Source organism: Lepisma saccharinum, chromosome 13 (assembly GCF_977018435.1).
Source record: "Lepisma saccharinum chromosome 13, izLepSacc3.1, whole genome shotgun sequence".
Classification (NCBI taxonomy): Eukaryota; Metazoa; Arthropoda; class Insecta; order Zygentoma; family Lepismatidae; genus Lepisma; species Lepisma saccharinum.
This window is the reverse complement of record NC_139241.1, coordinates 13,894,425-13,915,530: the sequence shown is the minus strand read 5'-3', so window position 1 is coordinate 13,915,530 and position 21,106 is coordinate 13,894,425. Positions and strand designations below refer to the sequence as shown.

The 21,106-nt window shown below is 39.3% G+C and overlaps 1 protein-coding gene across 1 annotated transcript in view; it reads right to left on the bottom strand.

Annotated features, from left to right (window-relative positions):
- The window catches only part of trus (programmed cell death 2 like trus), a 63,851-nt gene extending 61,348 nt beyond the window's left edge, over nucleotides 1-2,503 (bottom strand). Inside the window, exon 1 of the mRNA XM_083133894.1 lies at nucleotides 2,330-2,503. Within this exon, the coding sequence (XP_082990020.1) occupies nucleotides 2,330-2,437 (108 nt within the window). The 5' untranslated portion in view covers nucleotides 2,438-2,503. The remainder of the gene's footprint in view (nucleotides 1-2,329) is intronic.
- Between the last annotated feature and the right edge of the window lie 18,603 nt (nucleotides 2,504-21,106).

Sequence of the window (21,106 nt, the reverse complement as noted above, 5' to 3'; positions counted from 1 at the left end):
GCAATTCCTAGTTTTGTAGCACGTAACCGACGAACAATGTTTCATCACTACGGAACACGCCATATGGAGAATTATCGCGGTAAATAACAACGTTATTTTACAACTTCTACACGTAAATGTACAATTTTAACACACGACCCCCATATCGTAGCTCCAGATACATCACCAGGAGTGCATAAGAGTGAGTAAAAGAAGTAGGAAGTGAATTACAGACTTTCTCTATATTGTCAATTCTTACCAAAATTATTTATGTTGAAAAAAAAAACTTAAAAATTACCTTACGCAAGCATGCATGCTATCCATGGGCAATCTGCTGGCAAGCAACTGTAAGTATCGTAGATTAGTGGGAATTAATGTAGAAGTAAATCGGAACCTTAGTAGAATGCATTTAGGGACTTCATTTTAATGCTAAGAGAACCAAACCTGGCCTGCCTAACCTAACTACAAAAGCATATGTTGAACAAAATCTTAAGTAATCGCTAAAACTCTGCAGTATGTGTTAAGAGAAGTAAATTGAAATCGAACCATGTTAAAATTCATTCGTAGCATGATGAAATCACAATAAAACAAAAGGAATTCAGGCTAGATTTTTCTCTGCCATGAGATTCTACATGATTTTCCATACTTGTTAATTGCATTTGTGTCAATTTTGGTGTTTTCCTCATGTATCAACATTTAGGTTATCCATAAAAATTTTATTTGAACACAACAGCTGAATTACACACTTACACAATAAAGCATTAATCTAGGGTGACCAGATATTTGTTGACCAAAAAGAGTATAGTCTATAGGTTGAAGGTGTGCATGCACGAAACATAAAAAGAAAACGAAAATACGGGTGGTTATTTGTTATTGCTTCTATTATGGACCCTATAAAATAGGCCTACACTCTACAGATTCAAATTACTTATGGGTCTAATGTAATTAGCTAATTACAAATACTTCCTCACCAATGGGCACCATCGTTCATACTTCTGGGATGATTTTGCTTTCTTGAGTATGTTTAAATCGTCCTTTTTTGCCAGTCTAAACTCTTCACAGGTCATGTCCACATTGAATTTCACTTTCAATACTTGTTCGAGTGTTGACACCAGGAGTGTACTTTTTCCTCTCGCCAATAAGTTTTAATAACACTGAAGAGTCTTTCACAATCAACATTTGAACCAGGCAGAGTAAACAAGAATTTTATAAGAGGCACAATCACTTTTAAATTTGACACAGCCTGTACTGACCTCCACTTACCCATCATTGTTTATTTTCTTTCCCCTCAATCTTCAAGATGTTTTTCAATGGCTTTTGAAATTGAACAGTAAGTGTCAAAAATATCATTATCATTAAATTCCAATGAATTTGAAATATGTTTTGCTGGTTGATGGAATATGAAAATGACTTGAAATTGTTCATAGGAAATTCTTGAGTCATGGAGTAAATACCTCAGTTTGTTGACATCTTGACGTTTTCAGTTCTGTGGATTTTAACGCATATTTAAGCGTAAAATAATGAATGAAATTAAATAGCAAGGAAAAGAGTATATTTGGGGATTTTTGCCCTTTGAAAAGAGTATAGAGTATATGAACCTCTAAAAGAGTATAATACTCTTAAAAAGAGTATGTCTGGTCACCCTAATTAATCTGAGATTCTCAAATAGCTTGGACCTGCTGTCAATACATGATATTTCACTAGAAAACTTGCCTTTTACTGTGTGGTCTTACACTAGTACACACCAGAATTATTGATCTCTCATCTCATAACAACCTCTACGCACTTCATGGTATGGGTTTTAGCGATTACTTATACAAAATGTTTCATTCAACTTTTGTGCCAGGTATTATTTGTGTGCATCCTTAAATAGCTTCAATCTTATAGATATCTTATATTGACTGAGAAGTTTGTATTTTCATACTAAGAATAATTGCACTATTTACATTACAACATGAAATGCATTTCTGCCACACATGACTGTAACCTGCCAATTTTTTTTACGATTCTAGAAATAAATAGTTTCATATGGGTCGAGTGTCCTTTGGTCCACGATGGAAATTATACCGGCCTTCTGTTAACCACAAACATGAAGAAACACACCGAGCTAAGCTTTTGCACAAGAATGGCTCCATATATTCACGATGCTTACCAACGTCCAGTAAAAGATTAGCAGCAATCACTTTGCTATCGACGAATTTATTTATGTACGCACATACATTTGTTTATATTTGTATTCGCGCCTCCTGCAATCCGTACGTCACCTTCTTGCAAGCCCCCTTTTTGACAATAATACTGCACAAAACTTGCATAATCACACTAAAACGTACATGATAAAGCAGTCACTTACTGGCTTTCCTCCAATTTTACTAGTGGTAAAATTCACAAGCTGTTTATGTTTTTCCGAGATGCTCTCATCCTCGTAACCCAGCAAAACAGTCGGACCTCGTCCAGCCATATTGGATTCAATATCGAAGTTGGAGCGGAGCGTGCGGAGAAAAAGCACAAACAACCTGCGCTTGCTATGTCCACGATCGATTGCTGCAGAGCTAGGAGCGGCTAGGAGTTTACAGAAACCTTAAAGCTGAACTTCCCGTGGATACGTGCTGATCGTATTCATTAGTCTCTCTGGAATGACTTTTGCTGGGCGTATAAACAAAAGCAAATATTACAAAATATAGCTTCCACAAGTTTACATATCTATAAAACGCAAATTATACTGCATTGCAGATTTCGCCATTGCGGTCCTTTTACGATCGTATTTGCGAGAAGAGCTACTTTCTGTAGAATAAAAAAAATTTCTGCGGTGTTGCAGCGTCAGCAGAAACAGAGAAAGGGTAGATTGTAATCTCTTTGTTTAATCTAGCTACTACAACAACTATGCTAATTTCGATATACAGTATTTACGCAATATAACGCTAATTCATTCCCCCTCCTTCCCGTCAATTCTCAAACATTATCCAAGCTGAAATGTATAAAATATATGTTACTGTTAGAGAACATTTTCACAGGTAAATCTCCTTGGAAAACTTTAAACAAGCCGTGAGCAGTGGTGTGGCCAGGATTTTCGATTTTTATGTACACTTTTTCTGGTAGTCATCCCTCATTTCGCCATCTTTTCCTACCTTTGACGTTCTTTTTTTTTAGGAATACTAGGCCAAGGGGGAGGGGTGATAACCCCCACAATTCCCCCTTGGGCACGCCACTGGCCGTGAGGTTTTAGCGAAATTTTCTCGAGTTCCTGCGGGGAATTAAGCTACTTAATAAAATGAAGTTTTTCTCTCTTTATTTTTATTATTATTCTTTTACCTTTGCGAAAATTCTTACATGGAAGTATTGAAGGATACATGAATAAGTACATACTCCCTCTGTCCCATAATTATTGTCCGGTACACCTTTGTTTGTTGTCTCATAATAATTGCCCGATATTCAAACTGTGACATTGGTGTATACAGAAGAAGAACATGAAACAAGGAATGAGTCGTACAACTTTACTACTCAAGGATCAGTACAAATTGTGTTTTCCATCTGCCTCTTCGTCTGTCATTCCTGTACTACCATTTTGGCATACCAGACTATAATTATGGGACAGAGGGAGTATTATGAAAAGGAATGACATTGTTAGGCTACATCTCAACGACAAAAGGAAGTTCAAGCAACATAAAAAAAAAAATCCTCAGTAGTATCCTTTCCAGATTGTCGAAGAATACAAAGAAAAAATAGCACAATTTGCCTAATCTCTAATGAATCTAGTGAGGCACGTAGCCAGGGGCAGGGCTGGCTACAAATATATAATTTAAATAGTGTAACGTAAAGGTAAAGTTTCACGTGCATATAGCACCGTGTCATAAAGGCACATTTAGGGAATGTGGGGATAGGGCTATTTTTGAGGCGATGTGATCAGCATCACGCTCCGGCTACCTTTATCGCCCCTCCCCCAGGGTTTCACCAGGTACCCATTGATTAGAGGCTGGGTGAGCCCGGAGCCGCTTCATTCTGGGACAAAACCGGAAAAGTTCCGAATTTAGATCACCCGCCCCGGAAATCGAACCCGGGTCTCAGGTGTGGCAGTCAGACGACCTACCGACATTTTACTTTTTAAATTAAGTGAATACCCCTAAGCGATAGTATCCCCCATTTTTAAATTCTCTGTAATCTCATTGAGACAAACACAAACATCCATGTCCGAACCGGGATTCGAACCCGGAACCCCTGGCATTGTAGCATGCTGTGATAATACACACACAGCAAATAAGGACTACCACACCTACAACACCAGGGGAAAGAATGACTTACATATGGAATTACACAATACCACATTCTACCAAAAAGGGATAACATATAATGGTATACGCTTATTTAACATGCTCCCAAATGCATTTAAAAATATAAAGTCATTGCCAGTATACAAGTTACATCTAAAAAGATTCCTAAAGGCACATTGTTTTTACACAGTGCAAGAGTACATTGACACCGTAAGTGACAGGAATAACAACAATAATATAACAAAGTAGAACTGCCCTATCATCATTATCTTTTTATTTTTCCTTTGCTGTTCGATTTAATTTATCTAGATGTAAGTATAGGTGACTATTTAATGCTCAATATATGTTTGTGTGTGTATATATATATATATATATATATATATATATATATACATGTGTGTACATAATGTCATAGCAAATGAAGCGAACATTGAATATAGAAAACATATTTTTAGCCAATTTGTCTCAAGAAAATAACATTGAGCATGCATTTATTCTCTTTATATGATATCTTATATCTTATACTATCTATTGTATTTTATATTATATTATGCCTATAATTTTATAGATGTATTCTAAATGTACATGGACAATGTGACAATTCCAAACTTTTGTAAAGTTGAATGGATGCTAATCAATCAATCAATCAATCAATCAATCAACCATTCCGCCACGGAGGTCGACCACCGCGGCTCTACATAGTGGTAATTAATTTTACTTCCTTTGTAAGATTAAACATAATTTATAATAAGTTGTAATGTACTGAGAAGTTCATTTTCAGGGTTTCTAGCCCATCACTTTTTCGTCTTTAGATGGCGCCTACTGATAAGGAATGCTCCTCCCCCCGAAATAAAATTCTGGGTAAGGGCCTGAATCTAGTTGAAATTGAAGTGTGCCGCCACTCAGAGGCGGATCCAAATTCTTTTTCTGTGAGGGGAGGAGAATTCTTTTGCTGTTTGAGTTTGTGTCTTAACTCCACGTCAAGCATAAATAGGCTAATTGAGACTGGACCTACAGTTTTAAATGGGATCCGTAGATGTGTCACCACCGGGTATCAAACCCGGGAACATTGATTACAAGGCGGCGATGTTACCACTACGCCATCGGGGAGGCATGTACTGTTAGCATACATTGATTGATTGATTTAGTTTATTTTACTTCGCGTTTTGTGCCTCTTGGCTAATTTGCGAAGATGGAGATGAGTGATGAAATGATGAAATTGATGAATGGACATTCACAAACAACCAAGCCCGAGCTGGATTCGAACCCGGGATCCTTGGCGTCGCAGAGCGATGTGCTAACCACTCGGCCACAGGGTCCGGCTGTTAGCATACATCTATGTGTATGTCTACATATGGGAGGAAGGGGGTGTATACAAGATGTCGCGTACATCGCCAAAAACTTTCACAAGGTTTAGGGAATATGAGGACGAAAGTTTTTCTTCACGTTTTGCTAATTTCAGACCTCCCCGATGTTGTAGTGCTAACGCTGTCGCCTGGTAATCAAGAGACCGCAGGTTCGATCCCGGGTGGAAGTTCATTGCACAGGGGAAATAGAAAAGTCCCCCTAAAATGTCAATAACCTGAATCAACATTCTATTTCACAATCTCTCTTTGGGGGGGGGGGGTCAGAAGTGTGAACGTGGTGTCGTTTTCATGCGAATTACATTGTCTACATTATTTTATAAGAACCACATTACACTGTTGATACGAATACACTGTTCGCACATTTTCTAAATAGCGTTGTCGCCTTGTAATCAAGGGGTCCCGGGTTCGATACCCGGCGGAGGCTCATAGTGGTTCCGATACCACTTTAAACTGTAGGTCCAGTCCCGATTAGCCTTACTGTGCATAAAGTGGGCTTAAAACACCAAACCAATCAATAAACACATTTTCTAAAAAATATAACAATATAGTACCTACTGTATACCCCACTGTAAGATTAGGTTCGTTAGTCAACGGTTCGAAACACCGTGGAAGAGGAAATATACAGTTTTTTAGTCTATTGTAGAATTTATCTCTTTCTTGTACCTACCACGTTCAAATATGATGGATACGTATATTTCTTATTGCCACATACAATTAGGGTTTTGCACAATTTGAATAATTTGTAAATGACTGTTTGTACTTGTATGTCCTGGTACAACAATGTTAAAATATTTAACAATAATTACCAATGCATTGTTGAAGCTTGTTACGGTTGTTATGAAACTCCATCTAAAACTCATAAATAATTCTGTTCTACTTTTACTTAAGGTAAACGTTCTTCGTTAAGTTGAAATTCCAGGACAATGACTGATTTTCATACCAAGGTGGAGGTAAGTTGGCAACATCAGGATAAGTAAGTGTTTTGTTTTTTTGTGTCGATTCTCTTCATAACTGAGCTTTTCTTGTACTAAATGAACTGACTCAAGAGTTGACTAGCTTCCTCAAATTCTTTTATGAAGATGTGTGTTGTTTAGCTCGAATTGAGACAACCGCTATCTTAATTCAAGTCTATCCGATGTGATTGAGGAACACTCATATAGTCAACGACAGAACTCATATCCTTTCTGAATCGTGATACGCTAGCGATGAGGTTTGTTTCAAACAACATTTTTAGCTTCAATCTTGTTTAACTGCATTACCTATATTTTTTCCATTGCTTTTCTGCCCTTTCTGGCTAATAGCGGCGATGCAGATGAGTGATGAAGTTAGGCTAATGAAAAAGTACAGGTTGAGACCCAAACCAGGAACTTCGGTTGCGAGATCGAAAGTAAACCACTTAACATGTTCGGCAACAGAACCGGTGTGTTTATGTAAGTATGCTTTCGGACTTGATTTTTCTCATTTCATAACACCGAAAAATGTTAACTGTTGGAAACATGTGTTTATATATGTGTTAAAAACACATTTTTCATGCATTCGAAATCGCAAAATAAGTCGAATTTGATATATTGTGGCCACTCTCGCAAATTTCAACACATTTTGTGCTCTTAAAAAATCCAGCTAAAATTGAAAATGTATTTTGTCCAAGGATAAAAAAATAAAATTTACCATGTTTACACGTGTTTAACATGTACATTTTCAAGACTTTTATCCCCCCAAGATTCTATGGTATATATTATACATGTAATATTTCCCGTCAACTAGATGAAAACACGTGTAAATTGATATTTCCCACGATTTTTCACCTTCAAACAGAACTTTTCACCTTACCGAGCAAAGTGATGTGGTTCTGACGGGAAATTCCCTGCGCACTTACCGATGCACGGGAGCCGTAACATCGGAGCGCGAAAATGGTAAATAACTTCCTCAAAAATAGTTTCCAAGATATGGATCACGAACAGCGGATGCCCATGTGACTTATAAATTAAGATACTTGTTTAAAAGTGCAACGAAGTTATAATTAATATATTTGGCAGGAAAAGTGTGCTAAAATAAAAACACGAATTTTGGGAAAATTACACCGTAAAGTAATAAGAAAAACACCACTTTTCGAAAAATAACACCTAAATATCAAGGTTCCTAATAATACTCTACATGTCCATGATGTTCATCATTACAAATACACAAAATCTATGGCTAACAGGTCTTAGAGCGTCAAGACCTGCCAAGCACAGTTTACCGATATGCCGCCTAGTCAACTCATCGAATCCCATCGACGCTGTTGTCTAGCTTGCTAGATTAGATGACACGTGTCTATTAATAGAGAATTATAGGGTGTATGCTAGTTAATCTCTTAATCTGCTATTATCATTGTTCACAGTAGCTTAAGTATGCAAAAGATAGCACACGTGATTTGCCTGAAGTAACTTCGAAAAGGGAACATTTTCTGCTTTAAAGCATATATTATATTGCCATTAATTTTTTCGAACCAAATATTTGATTGATGGCTTAAAGAATCTGTTTCCACATCCAATTACGGTCGTCTAGAGGTTACAGCTATGTCCTTGCACACAGGACTTTCCAGAGTAGATATCACGAAAGGAAAAGGGGATTCCTGTTATTGGGATGGCAAGTAAAACTGTAGGGCCGCTCCCGATAAGGTTCTTCCCTACCTGTTTGGTAGGAGACGTCGTGGAAGTTCCACCTAGGGCAACGATTGAGCCTGCTTCTGCGTTGGCTCTCTATACTAGTGTGTGATAGTACACGACGTTCTCCGAGATGGTACTAGTTCGTCAGCTCTGGAATATTACCTTGACGGGAAGGTTCCACGTTTACTCGACATCCACTGTTGTTATGCTGTTGTAAACTTGGCCAGCTTTCAGCAGTACAATTATAGTAATTACAGTAATCCCTGAGATTTTCCCATGTCACTTCAGCAAATGTTGGTGTGTAATGAAGTAAGTCTTGTAGTCAGTATTTAGATATGCAGATAGCAGGTTTGTAATGTAAGACCACTAACGGTTCTTCCTTTTGGGTCTGCAAAGCAATTCCTTAAGATTGTAGGTTAGGTTGAGTGATAGGTATTTCAAATGCTTTATGCAATTTTTATTACCTTAGATTTACATATGTCAGTATTTGCAGACTCAAAAGAAAGAAACATTTTATGTTGTATTATAAAAGATCGCTGTGGACATGAAAGTGAGATCTTGTAATACACAGATGCAATCGACATATTGTGTGGGTTGCAGTTGGTTCCCCGGCGCAAGGCTGCAAGGTACAAATGGCCTTGCATCCCTCTTCCAACTGAAAGAAAGAGGCCCTCACAGATGATAGGGACGTTGACGGCGTTGTGAGGCTTTGAACTGACATCTACCTGTACCAACCCTAGTTGGCCTCATCTTTTCAGGACTTTAAGAGATCCGGGAACATTTATAGAATTTCGGAGAGACGTTGAACCAACAGGAAAGCATAGATCAGATATCTAACTTCACGGTCTTCAAAATCAATAACACAAGGATGTCTACAGGTATGTCCCGTATTGTGGAATCTAAGCTTGGAGCCACCTGTCGAGAAATTTGTAAATATTTCCAAACGCACAATTGGTTATGGGGATGACGTAATAATTATAATGAAACTGATTGATTTATTGATTTGGTTTATTTTACTTATCTTTTCTGCCACTTTTGGTTAATTCCGAAGATGAGGATGAGTAATGATATGAAATTGATGAAGGGACACTCACAAAGCACACCCATGCTGAGACCGGGATTCGAACTCGGGACCCCTGGCGTCGTAACGCGATATGCTAACCATTTCGCTACGGAGATAGGCTAATTACAATAGAAGGTAAGGGAAAGTGTGGTAGATCAGGGTAGCTAAGGTTTGCTGGCTTTCCGAAGCCAAGATTGTTTACAAAATTTAATGAAAACCAGTATAGTTACTCTGCATTTATTATTCCTTGATGCTGTAAGTTTAAAAATGTAATCGGTGTTTTAATTTATTGAAGATAGATGCAGAGCCGAATCTGTAAAAGTTATACTTTTTCATCTTTCCATTTCTAACCAACGATTCGACCACTCATTGCCAATGACAGAGAATAGCTTCATTGTTTCAAGCTGCATACCGCTGTGTATGTAATTCCAGCCTCGTTTCCTCTGGGGATTTTCCGTACAGGATAGAGGCTTTGTCCTCTCATCGAGAGGTAAGAAAAAGTTATGGGAAGGAGTATAAAACATCCTGCAAGGTAAAACTCGCTCTCAGTTGGTATTAAGAAATTGTCGAATACAGTGAGCGCGGGAGACTGAGAGTTCGAGGCGCGTATAACTTAAAGTGCGAGACACCTCGGTAGGTTGCACCTCGAACCAAGGACACTAAATGGATTAATAACATCTCGGTCGGATCTAGGTAAGTGTGGAGGGAAATCAGCTCTGTCATCCACTTCTTTCTTCTCCTTGACAAATAAGGCAATCAACATTGTAAAATGAAACCTCTCGTATTGCATAATTAGTTACATTCCTTGTGACTCTAAGATGCCCAAGTCATTCACTCACTCATTTCAAATCACTTCATTATTTTGTTTTATTTTTCAACAAGAAAATCAAATCATCCGGAAGTAAAACCGGGTGTGCATGTTGATGATATGTGAAATGAGTGAATTCCAAATTTTTTCGCAACAAAACCTATTTTTTTTTAGTTTAAATTGTTAAATGTAAGTCATATTACAAAAATCAGATTGAAGATATTTGTCTTCTTCCTCTGTACCACCGCAGTCTTCATGGGTCCAGCCGAAACATTCTATAGCTACACGGGATCCACCCGACCTTGTTTCTTGAGTTGGAGTAGAGATCAATGCAGTAAATGCAAGTTACATCAGATGAAGTGTTATCATCTTCATCATACGAATAATCAATCATCTTTAGTCTTAGATGTACTTTTTTCACGCAAATCCTTTCTTTCTCTTCAGTTTTGTTGTTTCGAAATCACTTTCTTTTTTGACTGGATAAAGATTCATCTTGAAACAGCTTTCTCTTTTTTCCAGTTTACCTTTCTTGGTCAATTTTGTTTTCTTCACGAAGAGTATCTAACTCTCCACTAAATTTCTAGGTGAAAGTTTAATAATGTAGGTACATAGACGTCTGGAAAGGGGGGAGGGCAAGAATGGACACACCTCCCCTTTAGAAATCGAATGTCAACCTAAAAGTATATATTTCACACGTATAATATGATTTCAGTCATAGTAATTTACATTAATGCGATAATTTCAAATTCAAGTGGCGGTTTTTGAGGGGGCAACATTATTATCGGGGTAATATGCCCCATGGAAAAATACTTAGCTTGTCCCACGGTGGAAAAAATCTGCGGACGTCCACGATTAGGGGGCAACCTCCCCCCCCCCCCCGTGCGCACTCCTATGATGACATCAAAGCTGCAGGAGAAACAGCAATGAGCGAGTTCACCTTATCACCTCTTCCTTTCATTCCGTGGTGATGACATTAAAGCTGCAGGAGAAACAGCAATGAGCGGGCTCACCTTATCACATCTTCCTTTCATTCCGTGGTGATGACATCAAAGCTGCAGGAGAAACAGCAATGAGCGGGCTCACCTTATCACCTCTTCCTTTCATTCCGTAGTGATGACATCAAAGCTGCAGGAGAAACAGCAATGAGCGGGCTCACCTTATCACCTCTTTCTTTCTTTCCGTGGTGTTGACTTCAAAGCTGCAGGAGAAACAGCAATGAGCAGGCTCACCTTATCACCTCTTCCTTTCATTCCGTAGTGATGACATCAAAGCTGCAGGAGAAACAGCAATGAGCGGGCTCACCTTATCACCTCTTCCTTTCATTCCGTGGTGATGACATCAAAGCTGCAGGAGGAACAGCAATGAGCGGGCTCACCTTATCACCTCTTCCTTTCATTCCGTGATGATGACATCAAATCTGCAGGAGAAACAGCAATGAGCGGGCTCACCTTATCACCTCTTTCTTTCTTTCCGTGGTGTTGACATCAAAGCTGCAGGAGAAACAGCAATGAGCAGGCTCACCTTATCACCTCTTCCTTTTATTCCGTGGTGATGACATCAAAGCTGCAGGAGAAACAGCAATGAGCGGGCTCACCTTATCACATCTTCCTTTCATTCCGTGGTGATGACCTCAAAGCTGCAGGAGGAACAGCAATGAGCGGGCTCACCTTATCACCTCTTTCTTTCTTTCCGTGGTGTTGACATCAAAGCTGCAGGAGAAACAGCAATGAGCAGGCTCACCTTATCAGCGAAGACAGGCGGATTGGCACTGATCAACATGACTACACTAGCAAAAGCTTTGGTTATACAGAACGGCCTTCACACAACATTCTCACCGCAGGAGACGGACAATCCAAGAATTTGTTCCTGGTTATATGCAAAATTCCTAATTGTGCTCTATACCTAAAAACGGTTTGTACTTAAATGTAGTGTACATTGAAAAGACAGCTTCATTTTGGTGTATAATGTAGTTAATATTTACATGTAATTTATACTTAAAATGCAATCCTCATACTCCTGTTCATAAGTTCTTGAATCAGTAATAAAAGGGAGTGGTTTGGACAGCGCGCTACGAAGGCAGAAGTCACGGGTTCGAATCCCGGCCTAGACATGAGTTTGTGAGATTTTTTTGTTTTGTTTTGAGTCCAGGGCCTCCCCGATGGCGCAGTGGTAGCGTCGTCGCCTTGTAATCAAGGGGTCCCGGGTTCGATACCCGGTGGGGGCACATAGTGGTTCGGATCCCACTTTAAACTGTAGGCCCAGTCCCGATTAGCCTTCCTGTGCATAAAGTGAACTAAAGACCGCAATTCAATCAATCACTCAATTTTGAGTCCACTTTATGCACAGGAAGGCTAATCAGGGACTGGAACTACAGTTTAAAGTGGGACCCTGTTCTTTGTGAGTGCCCCTTCATCAATTTCATTATAACATCATTCATCTTCGCGATTAACCAAAAGTGAAAGGAATGCAAAGTAAAATGTACCAAATCAATCAATCAATAAAAAGGAACGTATGTTTTTGATTTTCTTTATTTATAACAGAAACATAAGTGCTAGAACAAAAAAAGAAGAGAATAAGGGAAAGGAAGAAGAAACAGAAGACAGGAGAACAAGAGAAATGAATGAAAGAACAAAGTAAGATTATTTGATTTGATTTGAATTTAAGATTTTGGGTGTGTCAGCACTTAGGCTATTTTGCACCCGTCACATTATACGGGGTCCAGCCCCTTATCATAATTAAAGTAACATAATTGTTGTGTCGTGTAACTTAATTATTAAAATATTCTGACTTCGGTTAAAAGCTGAGGGGGCACTCAGCACACATAAGGATAAAACAAAGGACAACACATAGAATTATACTGGCCATAAGTACAGTCGCCTGAGCCTCGTTAGTCTGTAAAATACAGTCCAGGGTGTACTATATGGAAGTGAGGTTGACAATTGGGTGTCCTACGTGGAAGGTCACCCCTTACACCCCAAAAGTAAGATATGGAGAATAGGATTTCAAGAGGGGGAAATTATTTTTTTAAGATGAAAGGTAAGAGAGCGTAAGGAAATCAATCGCAGGAGGAAGCACTTAAGAATTTCAATAATTTCCCTTCATACTGTGAAATTGCGGTGCTCATAATGTTCCTTGTAATGAACTTTGAGTCTATCTCCTTGCTTTTGTTTGTGCCAACCCTCTGTTAAAGCGAGAATTAATCAGCAGTTATGCAGGATTCTCTGCAGTGGGACAAGCCTTCACGGACGCTCAGAAATTGTTTGTGAAGAAAAAAGTGCCGCCATGTCTTTTAGCGCGACGCGAAGAACACCAATGCAGGTGGTAGCATTAGTGGAGAACTCAAGTTGATGGCAGCATTTCAAGTTGTCACGTTCCCGGTTTAAGCTCACTAAATATACTTACTACTACTCCTTCCTTTTCGGAGACCACAAGGCGTTCCAACCCTCTATATGAGGCCACCTCAGACGTGGGTATGGTATTTTTATATAAAATAACTTAATCTTACACAGTCAGAATACCTCAAAACTTCTGCTGGTCTTAATTTCACACAACTGCACTCACAAATAAACTTCTTGTTAGAGACAAAACTGTATTTATCTTTAAGTTATTGCTCAAGTACTTCTTCTTCTTCTTCTTCTTCATGCCCCTCACCGCTTGTATGGTAGCAGTCTTGGGCAACGGTCTGAAAACATTGAGGGCTGGAAATTCGCGCACTAGTATAAACAGCACAATATTTTGTTCCACTTCACTTCACTGTCACTATAACACTGCAATGATGAGGGATGATATCAAAAGCAAAGTTCACACTGTCGAGCAAATCCATAGAGAATCCACATAATAGAGGGGGAAGGTGATGAAAGTAAAGAGGGCAAGGAGAGAGGAAATGGAACCTTTTTTCGAATGAGTCTGTGAAAGAGTGCCTGACGTTGTGTATTCCATAGCGGGCATTGAAAAAATAAATGGGTGGGGGTTTGTTTATGTTCTCCACAGGTACAATTGGGAGAGGGAGTTTGGTGAATTCTTGCCAGATGATCGTTTGTGGTCACGTGTCCCGTTCTAAGGCGTAGGATACAAGTGATCACTTCACGAGGCATTTTTAGGTGATGAAACCAGGGTCGAATAGGGAGTTTATCGTTGAACCATTTATAAGTAGTGGTTTTTGCCACTGCGGCATGCGCCCAATTTTCCCACTGGGAATGAATTTTTTTTTTGACCCGAGGTAAAAGATCAGTATAGGCAAGTCGGATAGGAGAGGGGGAAGGAACGTCCACAGCTGTTTTGGCATAAAGATCCACTAGGTCTTGATAAGGATTAAGATTGCTATGCGCTTTGACATAAGTGAACTGTACTCGTTGGTCGTTGTGGTGGAGGTGAAAGTACTCCTGTAAAATTAAGGTGGGAAAGAGTTGCAAACGATAAGCTGCCTTACCACAACGAGCGATCGTAAATAATACACTGAGGGCATCTGTGAGAATTAAAGTTTGCGTGTAGTGTGCTTCACGAGCGTGGAGCAAAGCCTGATAAATGGCATAGCACTCTGCCGAGTAAATAGACGCTTCTGACGATAAGGAAAATTGACGTACAACATTGTATCGAGGGACATAAAAGGCACATCCAACGCGGTCGGCATCTTTGGAACCGTCTGTGTAAATAAAAGTGTAGTCGGGCCATAATTCTTTGTAGTATTCGTGTCGACCGAAATCGGTATAATTAATATTAGGGAGAGGGGCGGTGAGTATCGGTAAAGTGTAAATCAAAGGAGATGTAAATGTGAAGCTGAGATGGTAGGCGTCTCGATCAATATTATAACAAGACAAAAAGAAAAGCCGAGGGCGAAAGCGATCGAGGGTTAAAGTTTCGTTCAGTTGTCGTTGAATAGCGAATACGGTATTGAAGGGGTGAGGGTGTCGTTCCCATGTTTTCAATATGTATTTCATGGTAGAGTATTGGTATCTGAAGGAGAGAGGCGGTTCAGTACTCTCTCCATAAACGCTAACATTGGGACTAGAGGCCATTAAGCCGAGGCAAAGGCGGAGTGCCTGACGTTGTAAAATATCCATTTTTTGTAGTCAGCGATCAGACATCCCGCCCAATACGGGAGCCGAATAATCAAAAAGTGAACGAAAACAATTCTTATAAAAGTACACAAACTAAAACATCAATTTTAAAATTAACTTACATCAGCCGTCAAAATCAATAAATCACATCATCTAGCAACCAATACTCAAATATCTTACGGTTAGTCAATAACCATTGCAACAGACTACAAATTTGCGTGACACAAATTATGACGTCATAGAATGGCACAAGTATTTATTTTTATAATAACACATTAGACATTGAATTTTATAAATTATGTAACAAAGTGCAGCTCTTACAGAGGCACCAGTAGCACATCCCAAGGGCCACCAAAGCGACATCACTGTGCATGGACTGCCAACTGTCGTTGTTCTTCTTCAAGTGGCACACTCGCATCTCCTCCTTGCACTCCTCATCCTGGTCGCGCCTCCAGAACAGAATCGTCCTCTGGAAGTCGTAGTGGTGGTGGCAGGGGTTGAGCCATCGGAGACGCTGTTTGCTCATTGATCAAAGTATCACGATCGTCGACTCAAAGGAATAGTTGCGCATAAGACAAGATAATGGTTATAGTATAGTGCAAAACTAATATTATAATTATTGCTTCTCAAAACAATAACTGGGTGTTTATAAATGAGAACAAGACCAAACATATTTCAAGACATTATTCGAAATTTTCTTTTCCACACACTTGCACAACTCTCCAAAACTACGGTGTATACTTGGAATAAACAACACCTTCATTTTAAAACAATTACAAACATTGGAAAATAAAATTGTATTACTTTCTGTTATTTGTACTTCCTCTGTAATTACACTTTATCTCACCGTCAATCACAATCGAGCAAGGTTCAAGTTCGCTCAGCGATCAAGTGAGCAGCGCTCGCCGAGCAAAGCTTATTTGGCCGTCAAGTAATTGAGCGAACACGTTGCTCGATGAGCGCTCATATACTTGACGCGCCTCGGATGGCGGCACGTTTGCATACTGCTGGATCTAGAGAATCCCGCAACCCAGATGGCAGATACATCCCAACAAAAAGTCACGGCGCTGGGATGAGCCACGTCACGTTCTTTTGGACCTCCCCGTCGTCGATGAAGATCCTTGACTCTCTTCGCTCGGTCGCCACCTTCAGTGCGGTTCATGTCATTCTGGAGACGAGCTGTCGTCCGTCGCTATCTGTTACCAACACATCGTCTTATACGAGGGTCATCCAGAAAAAAAAGGAACGTTTTAGTGTAAAACACAAATGGCAAATGATGTGTGCAAAGAAAAATGATGGTACAGAAACTACATACTATACCATACTCTTCCACACATTTGCTAGATCCAATCATGCACTAATTACAGAATGATACGAGTTTGTTGACATAGTGATTGTACTCAGTTGCAGCCAATGTATCAAACCACCCCATTTGTTTTGTGTGGCACGACAGATCCTTTGAAGCGTTTGACAGCAGGCCTCAGCATTTATTCTTGTTCCCCGTGGCAGAAAAATTAATAAGACACCTTTTTGTCCCAAAACACAGTTGCCAGAACATTTCGCATGCTGAGTGTTTGTTTCGCTTTTTCCGGCTTGGAAGGTGATCCGGTATTGTGTCACTCCATTGACTGGCGCTTGGTGTTGAATAAGCGAATCGTGTCTCATCGCCTGTCGCAGAAATTTTCTGAAAGCACTTTTCCATGGTTTAAAAACTCCAAGATTCTGACTTCATGGTTGAATACATTATCTGCAACTGAGTACAATGACGATATTGTACAAAACTGGTATCACGCTGTGGCAAGTTTTTGAATGGGTATGGCGAATATGTGAAAGAGTAAGGTATGTGTAGTTTCTGTACCTCTTTTTTCTGGATGACCCTCGTATATCGTCCATGGTTGCTTGCGAATTGTCTTGAAAGCAAGAGTGTACGTCTTACCTAAGTTTTAAGTTCCGAAGAACTGGAGTTCGTTCCTAGGAAATAGAAGACTTTGTTGTAGAAAATGCTTCTAAATTCCACGTTCTTTGTTCCAATGTTGTATTCTCATTGTTGGCTAACAATAAAGATTCTGGTTTGTCTAATTGTCCTGTATTCTTTCTCGCCAGTCAATTTAGGATATTGTCGATCATACATTTTCATTAGTTTTACTATTTTTGTAAATTTCTTTGTGTCTTCTTGTGATTTTTGTTTCTGCTGCTTTAATTAATCTGTAATTTCTTCTTTTCACGTTGTAGTACGCAACACTGTTTATATGTACAGCTTCTCTCCAACTCGGAAACGAAACAGAACTGGTACTTAGGTAGTTTTGTTATAAGTTCCTCTCTCTAGCAAATCTATAAAGAAACGAAGAGTTAGATCTTCGGGTAGGTAATAGTGATATGATTCATGTTTACTTATCAGTAAGTTCTTGCATGACGTCTTTTTCAGTCACGATTTTCGTTTCGACAACATAACAGTGGTGGATGATGGTCTGGGTCTATGGGTGTGCACTTCAGCCTGGCGTCCAGAAGAAGTGTTGTTACTCCCACTAAATTATTCCCATCCGTTTCTGCTAATTGTATTGGCAATCCAAGTTATGACGCACCTTTCACTGGTAATGAGTCGATTGCAGAGTTATATATTTCATGAACATTTATAAAAATAAGGTTCATTACAAATTCGAAATACCCCAGTGATTTCTTCAATCGATCACGAGTGAGGATCAGGCCCGTAGTCAGGAATTCTTGGTAGGTGGGGGGCAAACTCAATCCTAGAGGGGGCAAATTTTTAATATATTATTTAATATATTATTCGATTGTGTCGAGTTCGCAGGTATAGCGGGGTACACGGGAGCACATGTCCCCCTCCCACAAAGCAATAAGTAACTGGAAGGGGACGATATTGTGAAATTCCAACGAACAACAAAAAAAATTAACATAAATAGTCTAATCGGGAATGTATGTACTTGAAATTTAAATGCGCCGCTACTGAAAATCGAATCTGAGGCATCTACATTGCAGGTCGATAATGTTAATTGGCGATTAATACGTACCAACAGTTTTGGGCCTCTCTCAGAACTGATTAAGGGAGCCCTTTATAAATCGTGCTTCATATTTATTCCCTGCAGTTTCCAGTAAGCCAGATATTTAAAGGAATCTAATGAGAATTCATTAACACTAATGTGTTGTGTTTTGCAAGATAAATCAAATAAATTGAATAATAATGATTACATATTATCTACACTTTGATGAATTCTGTAAAAATTTGTAATACCTTTTTTGTACATTAAAACATCACGGATTCTATTTGCTTCAAAAGGGAGTCTCTTACATCACTACAGACCATGTTGGCTTACTGGTTTACGCTAACCATTTTGCAAAATATTGTGTGAATTGTATTGTTCTATTTTTTAAACACATTTCTTTGGCACCCAACAAACAAATAGGAACCCCTTTATTGATCAATTACTTCTTGGATTACGCTGTCATAATAGTTTTGTATTCTCTTTACATTTTGAGAAATATGTTCCTTAATGACTGTAGTACGAAACCAACTGTAAAAGGGGCCTCGATCACCTTACTCCATCCTCGCAGCGTGAGGTCTCTGGGGCGCTCACTGAGCAGAAACGTTCAAACCCCAAATGTCAGGGTTTTTTTTAATGCTGATACTGATTCCTGCTAGTCAAAGAATGGCTGAAGTTAGGAGAATCCAATCCACAGCAGAAGAGTTGATAGAATGTTTTGTGGAATAATTAGGTTATAAATAAAAGATAAAGGTATAATAGTTCACCGTGCATACAGCACCGTGCCATGAAGACATATTTAGGGGATGTGGGGATAGATAGATCCCCACACATTCTCGATCTCGGCCAAATTGAAGGTGATGTAATCAGCACCACGTTGTGACACGTTGAAGCATGTTGAGGGAAATGGAACATCTCGTTACATCAACAGCATCTTACCAGTTGATGAGACCTGGCTCTACTATTATGACATGCCTACTAAAGCCCAGGAAAAAGGGACTGGCTCTTGTCTGTGCGAAAATCATAATCCGTAAAGAAGAGAATGGTGACTGCCTTCTTTACCATGAGGGGAGTTGTGGTGCGGGTGGTGCTGGAAACACAGAAGACAGTCACCGCGAACCTACACCTTGGAGTGTTTGCCCAGAGTACTTCAAGCTCTCTCGTGGTCAGACATTTAGTTTCTCCACCATGACAACGACGCTCCTGTCCACCGCTCCAAAGTTTGCACCGAGTATTTGCCACGTACTGTGCCGAAGGTGCTGGAGTATCCTCCCTACGGTGCAGACCTCGCTCATGTGATTTTGTACTGTTCCCTCGCGTCAATAACAGGTTAAAGGAGTAGGTTTCCAACAGAGAGGACCTTGTAAGGGCGTGGAATGACGAGTGTGCCCAGCTCCCTGAGGAAACCAGTTGATTTTCGAAGGATGAAAAGAGTGTATCGTGTATTGTGGAAAGTATTTCGAAAAATGAACGGTGTATTGCAAAACTTTCTAAGTGCCTTTTCTATTTACACTATAATGATGCCTAGTGTAACTCGAATCACATCACAATTTTTACTGCTTTCTAACAGAAATAATAAATGTGAAAGAATATCACATTTTCGTCATGTTTGATAATTGACCCAGTAAGCTGTCCTAAATCTTCGACTAGCTGACCTGGTAGTGGGGTGGTTACACAACGCACTACGATGGCAGGAGTTCCTGTGCGAACACCAGCCTGGGCATGGGTGTTGCTTGTGAGTGTCCCTTCATCAATTTCATATCATCACTCATTCTCATTGTCGCAATTAACTAGAAGTGGCAGAAAAGGAATGTTAAGTAACAAAAATCAAATATTCACTCTCTCTCTCTCTTCCACATGTATCACTATTACCAACAGGTAGACGTGGGAAACAAAAAATTGAGCAGTTCAAACTCCATAGAAATACATTCAAGAAAACATATCCAAACACATTACGCACCTTTAATAATACAAGACCACTCAGAATGTCTAGATACTGAAAATCGTGAAATCATTTTCCGAAATCTGGACCTGGAAAGGATTTTCTTTTCCCCCTAATTCTGGTATGACATTATGGAATCCAACACACCTTCCTTAATAAATCACCAAATCCATAAGTGTAGCTATTTGTTATGTTCCTAGAGCAATATAGGATATCATTGCAAATAATAGTTAGAATTCCAGGTAGGAATGTGTTATATATTTTTCACAGGGGGGCAGTTGCCCCCTTTGGCTACGGGCCTGGTGAGGATGTGTTTGTTCTTTGGTCTCTTTCGTGACCTGTAGAAAATTCTGCATTCGACGACCTGACAAAATCACTCACAACGTTACACCAATCTGCTATGGTATGTAAAAGATAATAATATCGCCAGTATTTTGTGCAATTGCATTGTTTTAATAATGTATATTGTCTTTCTTCGATGTAAATATGCCCCATCAGAAACCCAAGTTTAATGCCTCATAAACATTTAATCGTACACTTAAGTTAATTATAATTTTTAAGTCATTTCCATGAGGCTCTTGGGAACCCTAATCAAATGCAACTAACTCTTGCCAGCACCTTTACAAAAATTATCTCAAATTTCAAATGATCATATGCACTGAATAACGAATTGGATTGACTGTTCTACAACAAAAATACAAGATAAAACTCTGATTATTTAAAATTTTCGTTGAACTTCCAGATGCAAGTCAGAGCGTGTAAATTACACCAATTCCTACGATATTTTGAACAGGTTTAATTCAAACAGATGACATTTTTTAAGCAACTCTTACCTACACGTATCATTCCAGCAACTGCATCACTGTATTCCACTCATCGCATCTGGCCTTGCATCGTTGAATACGCTCGTCACTGCACGCTACGAACTAGCATATATCAAAGCTCTATGCTATCTGCAACCTGTTGATCCCACTCTCA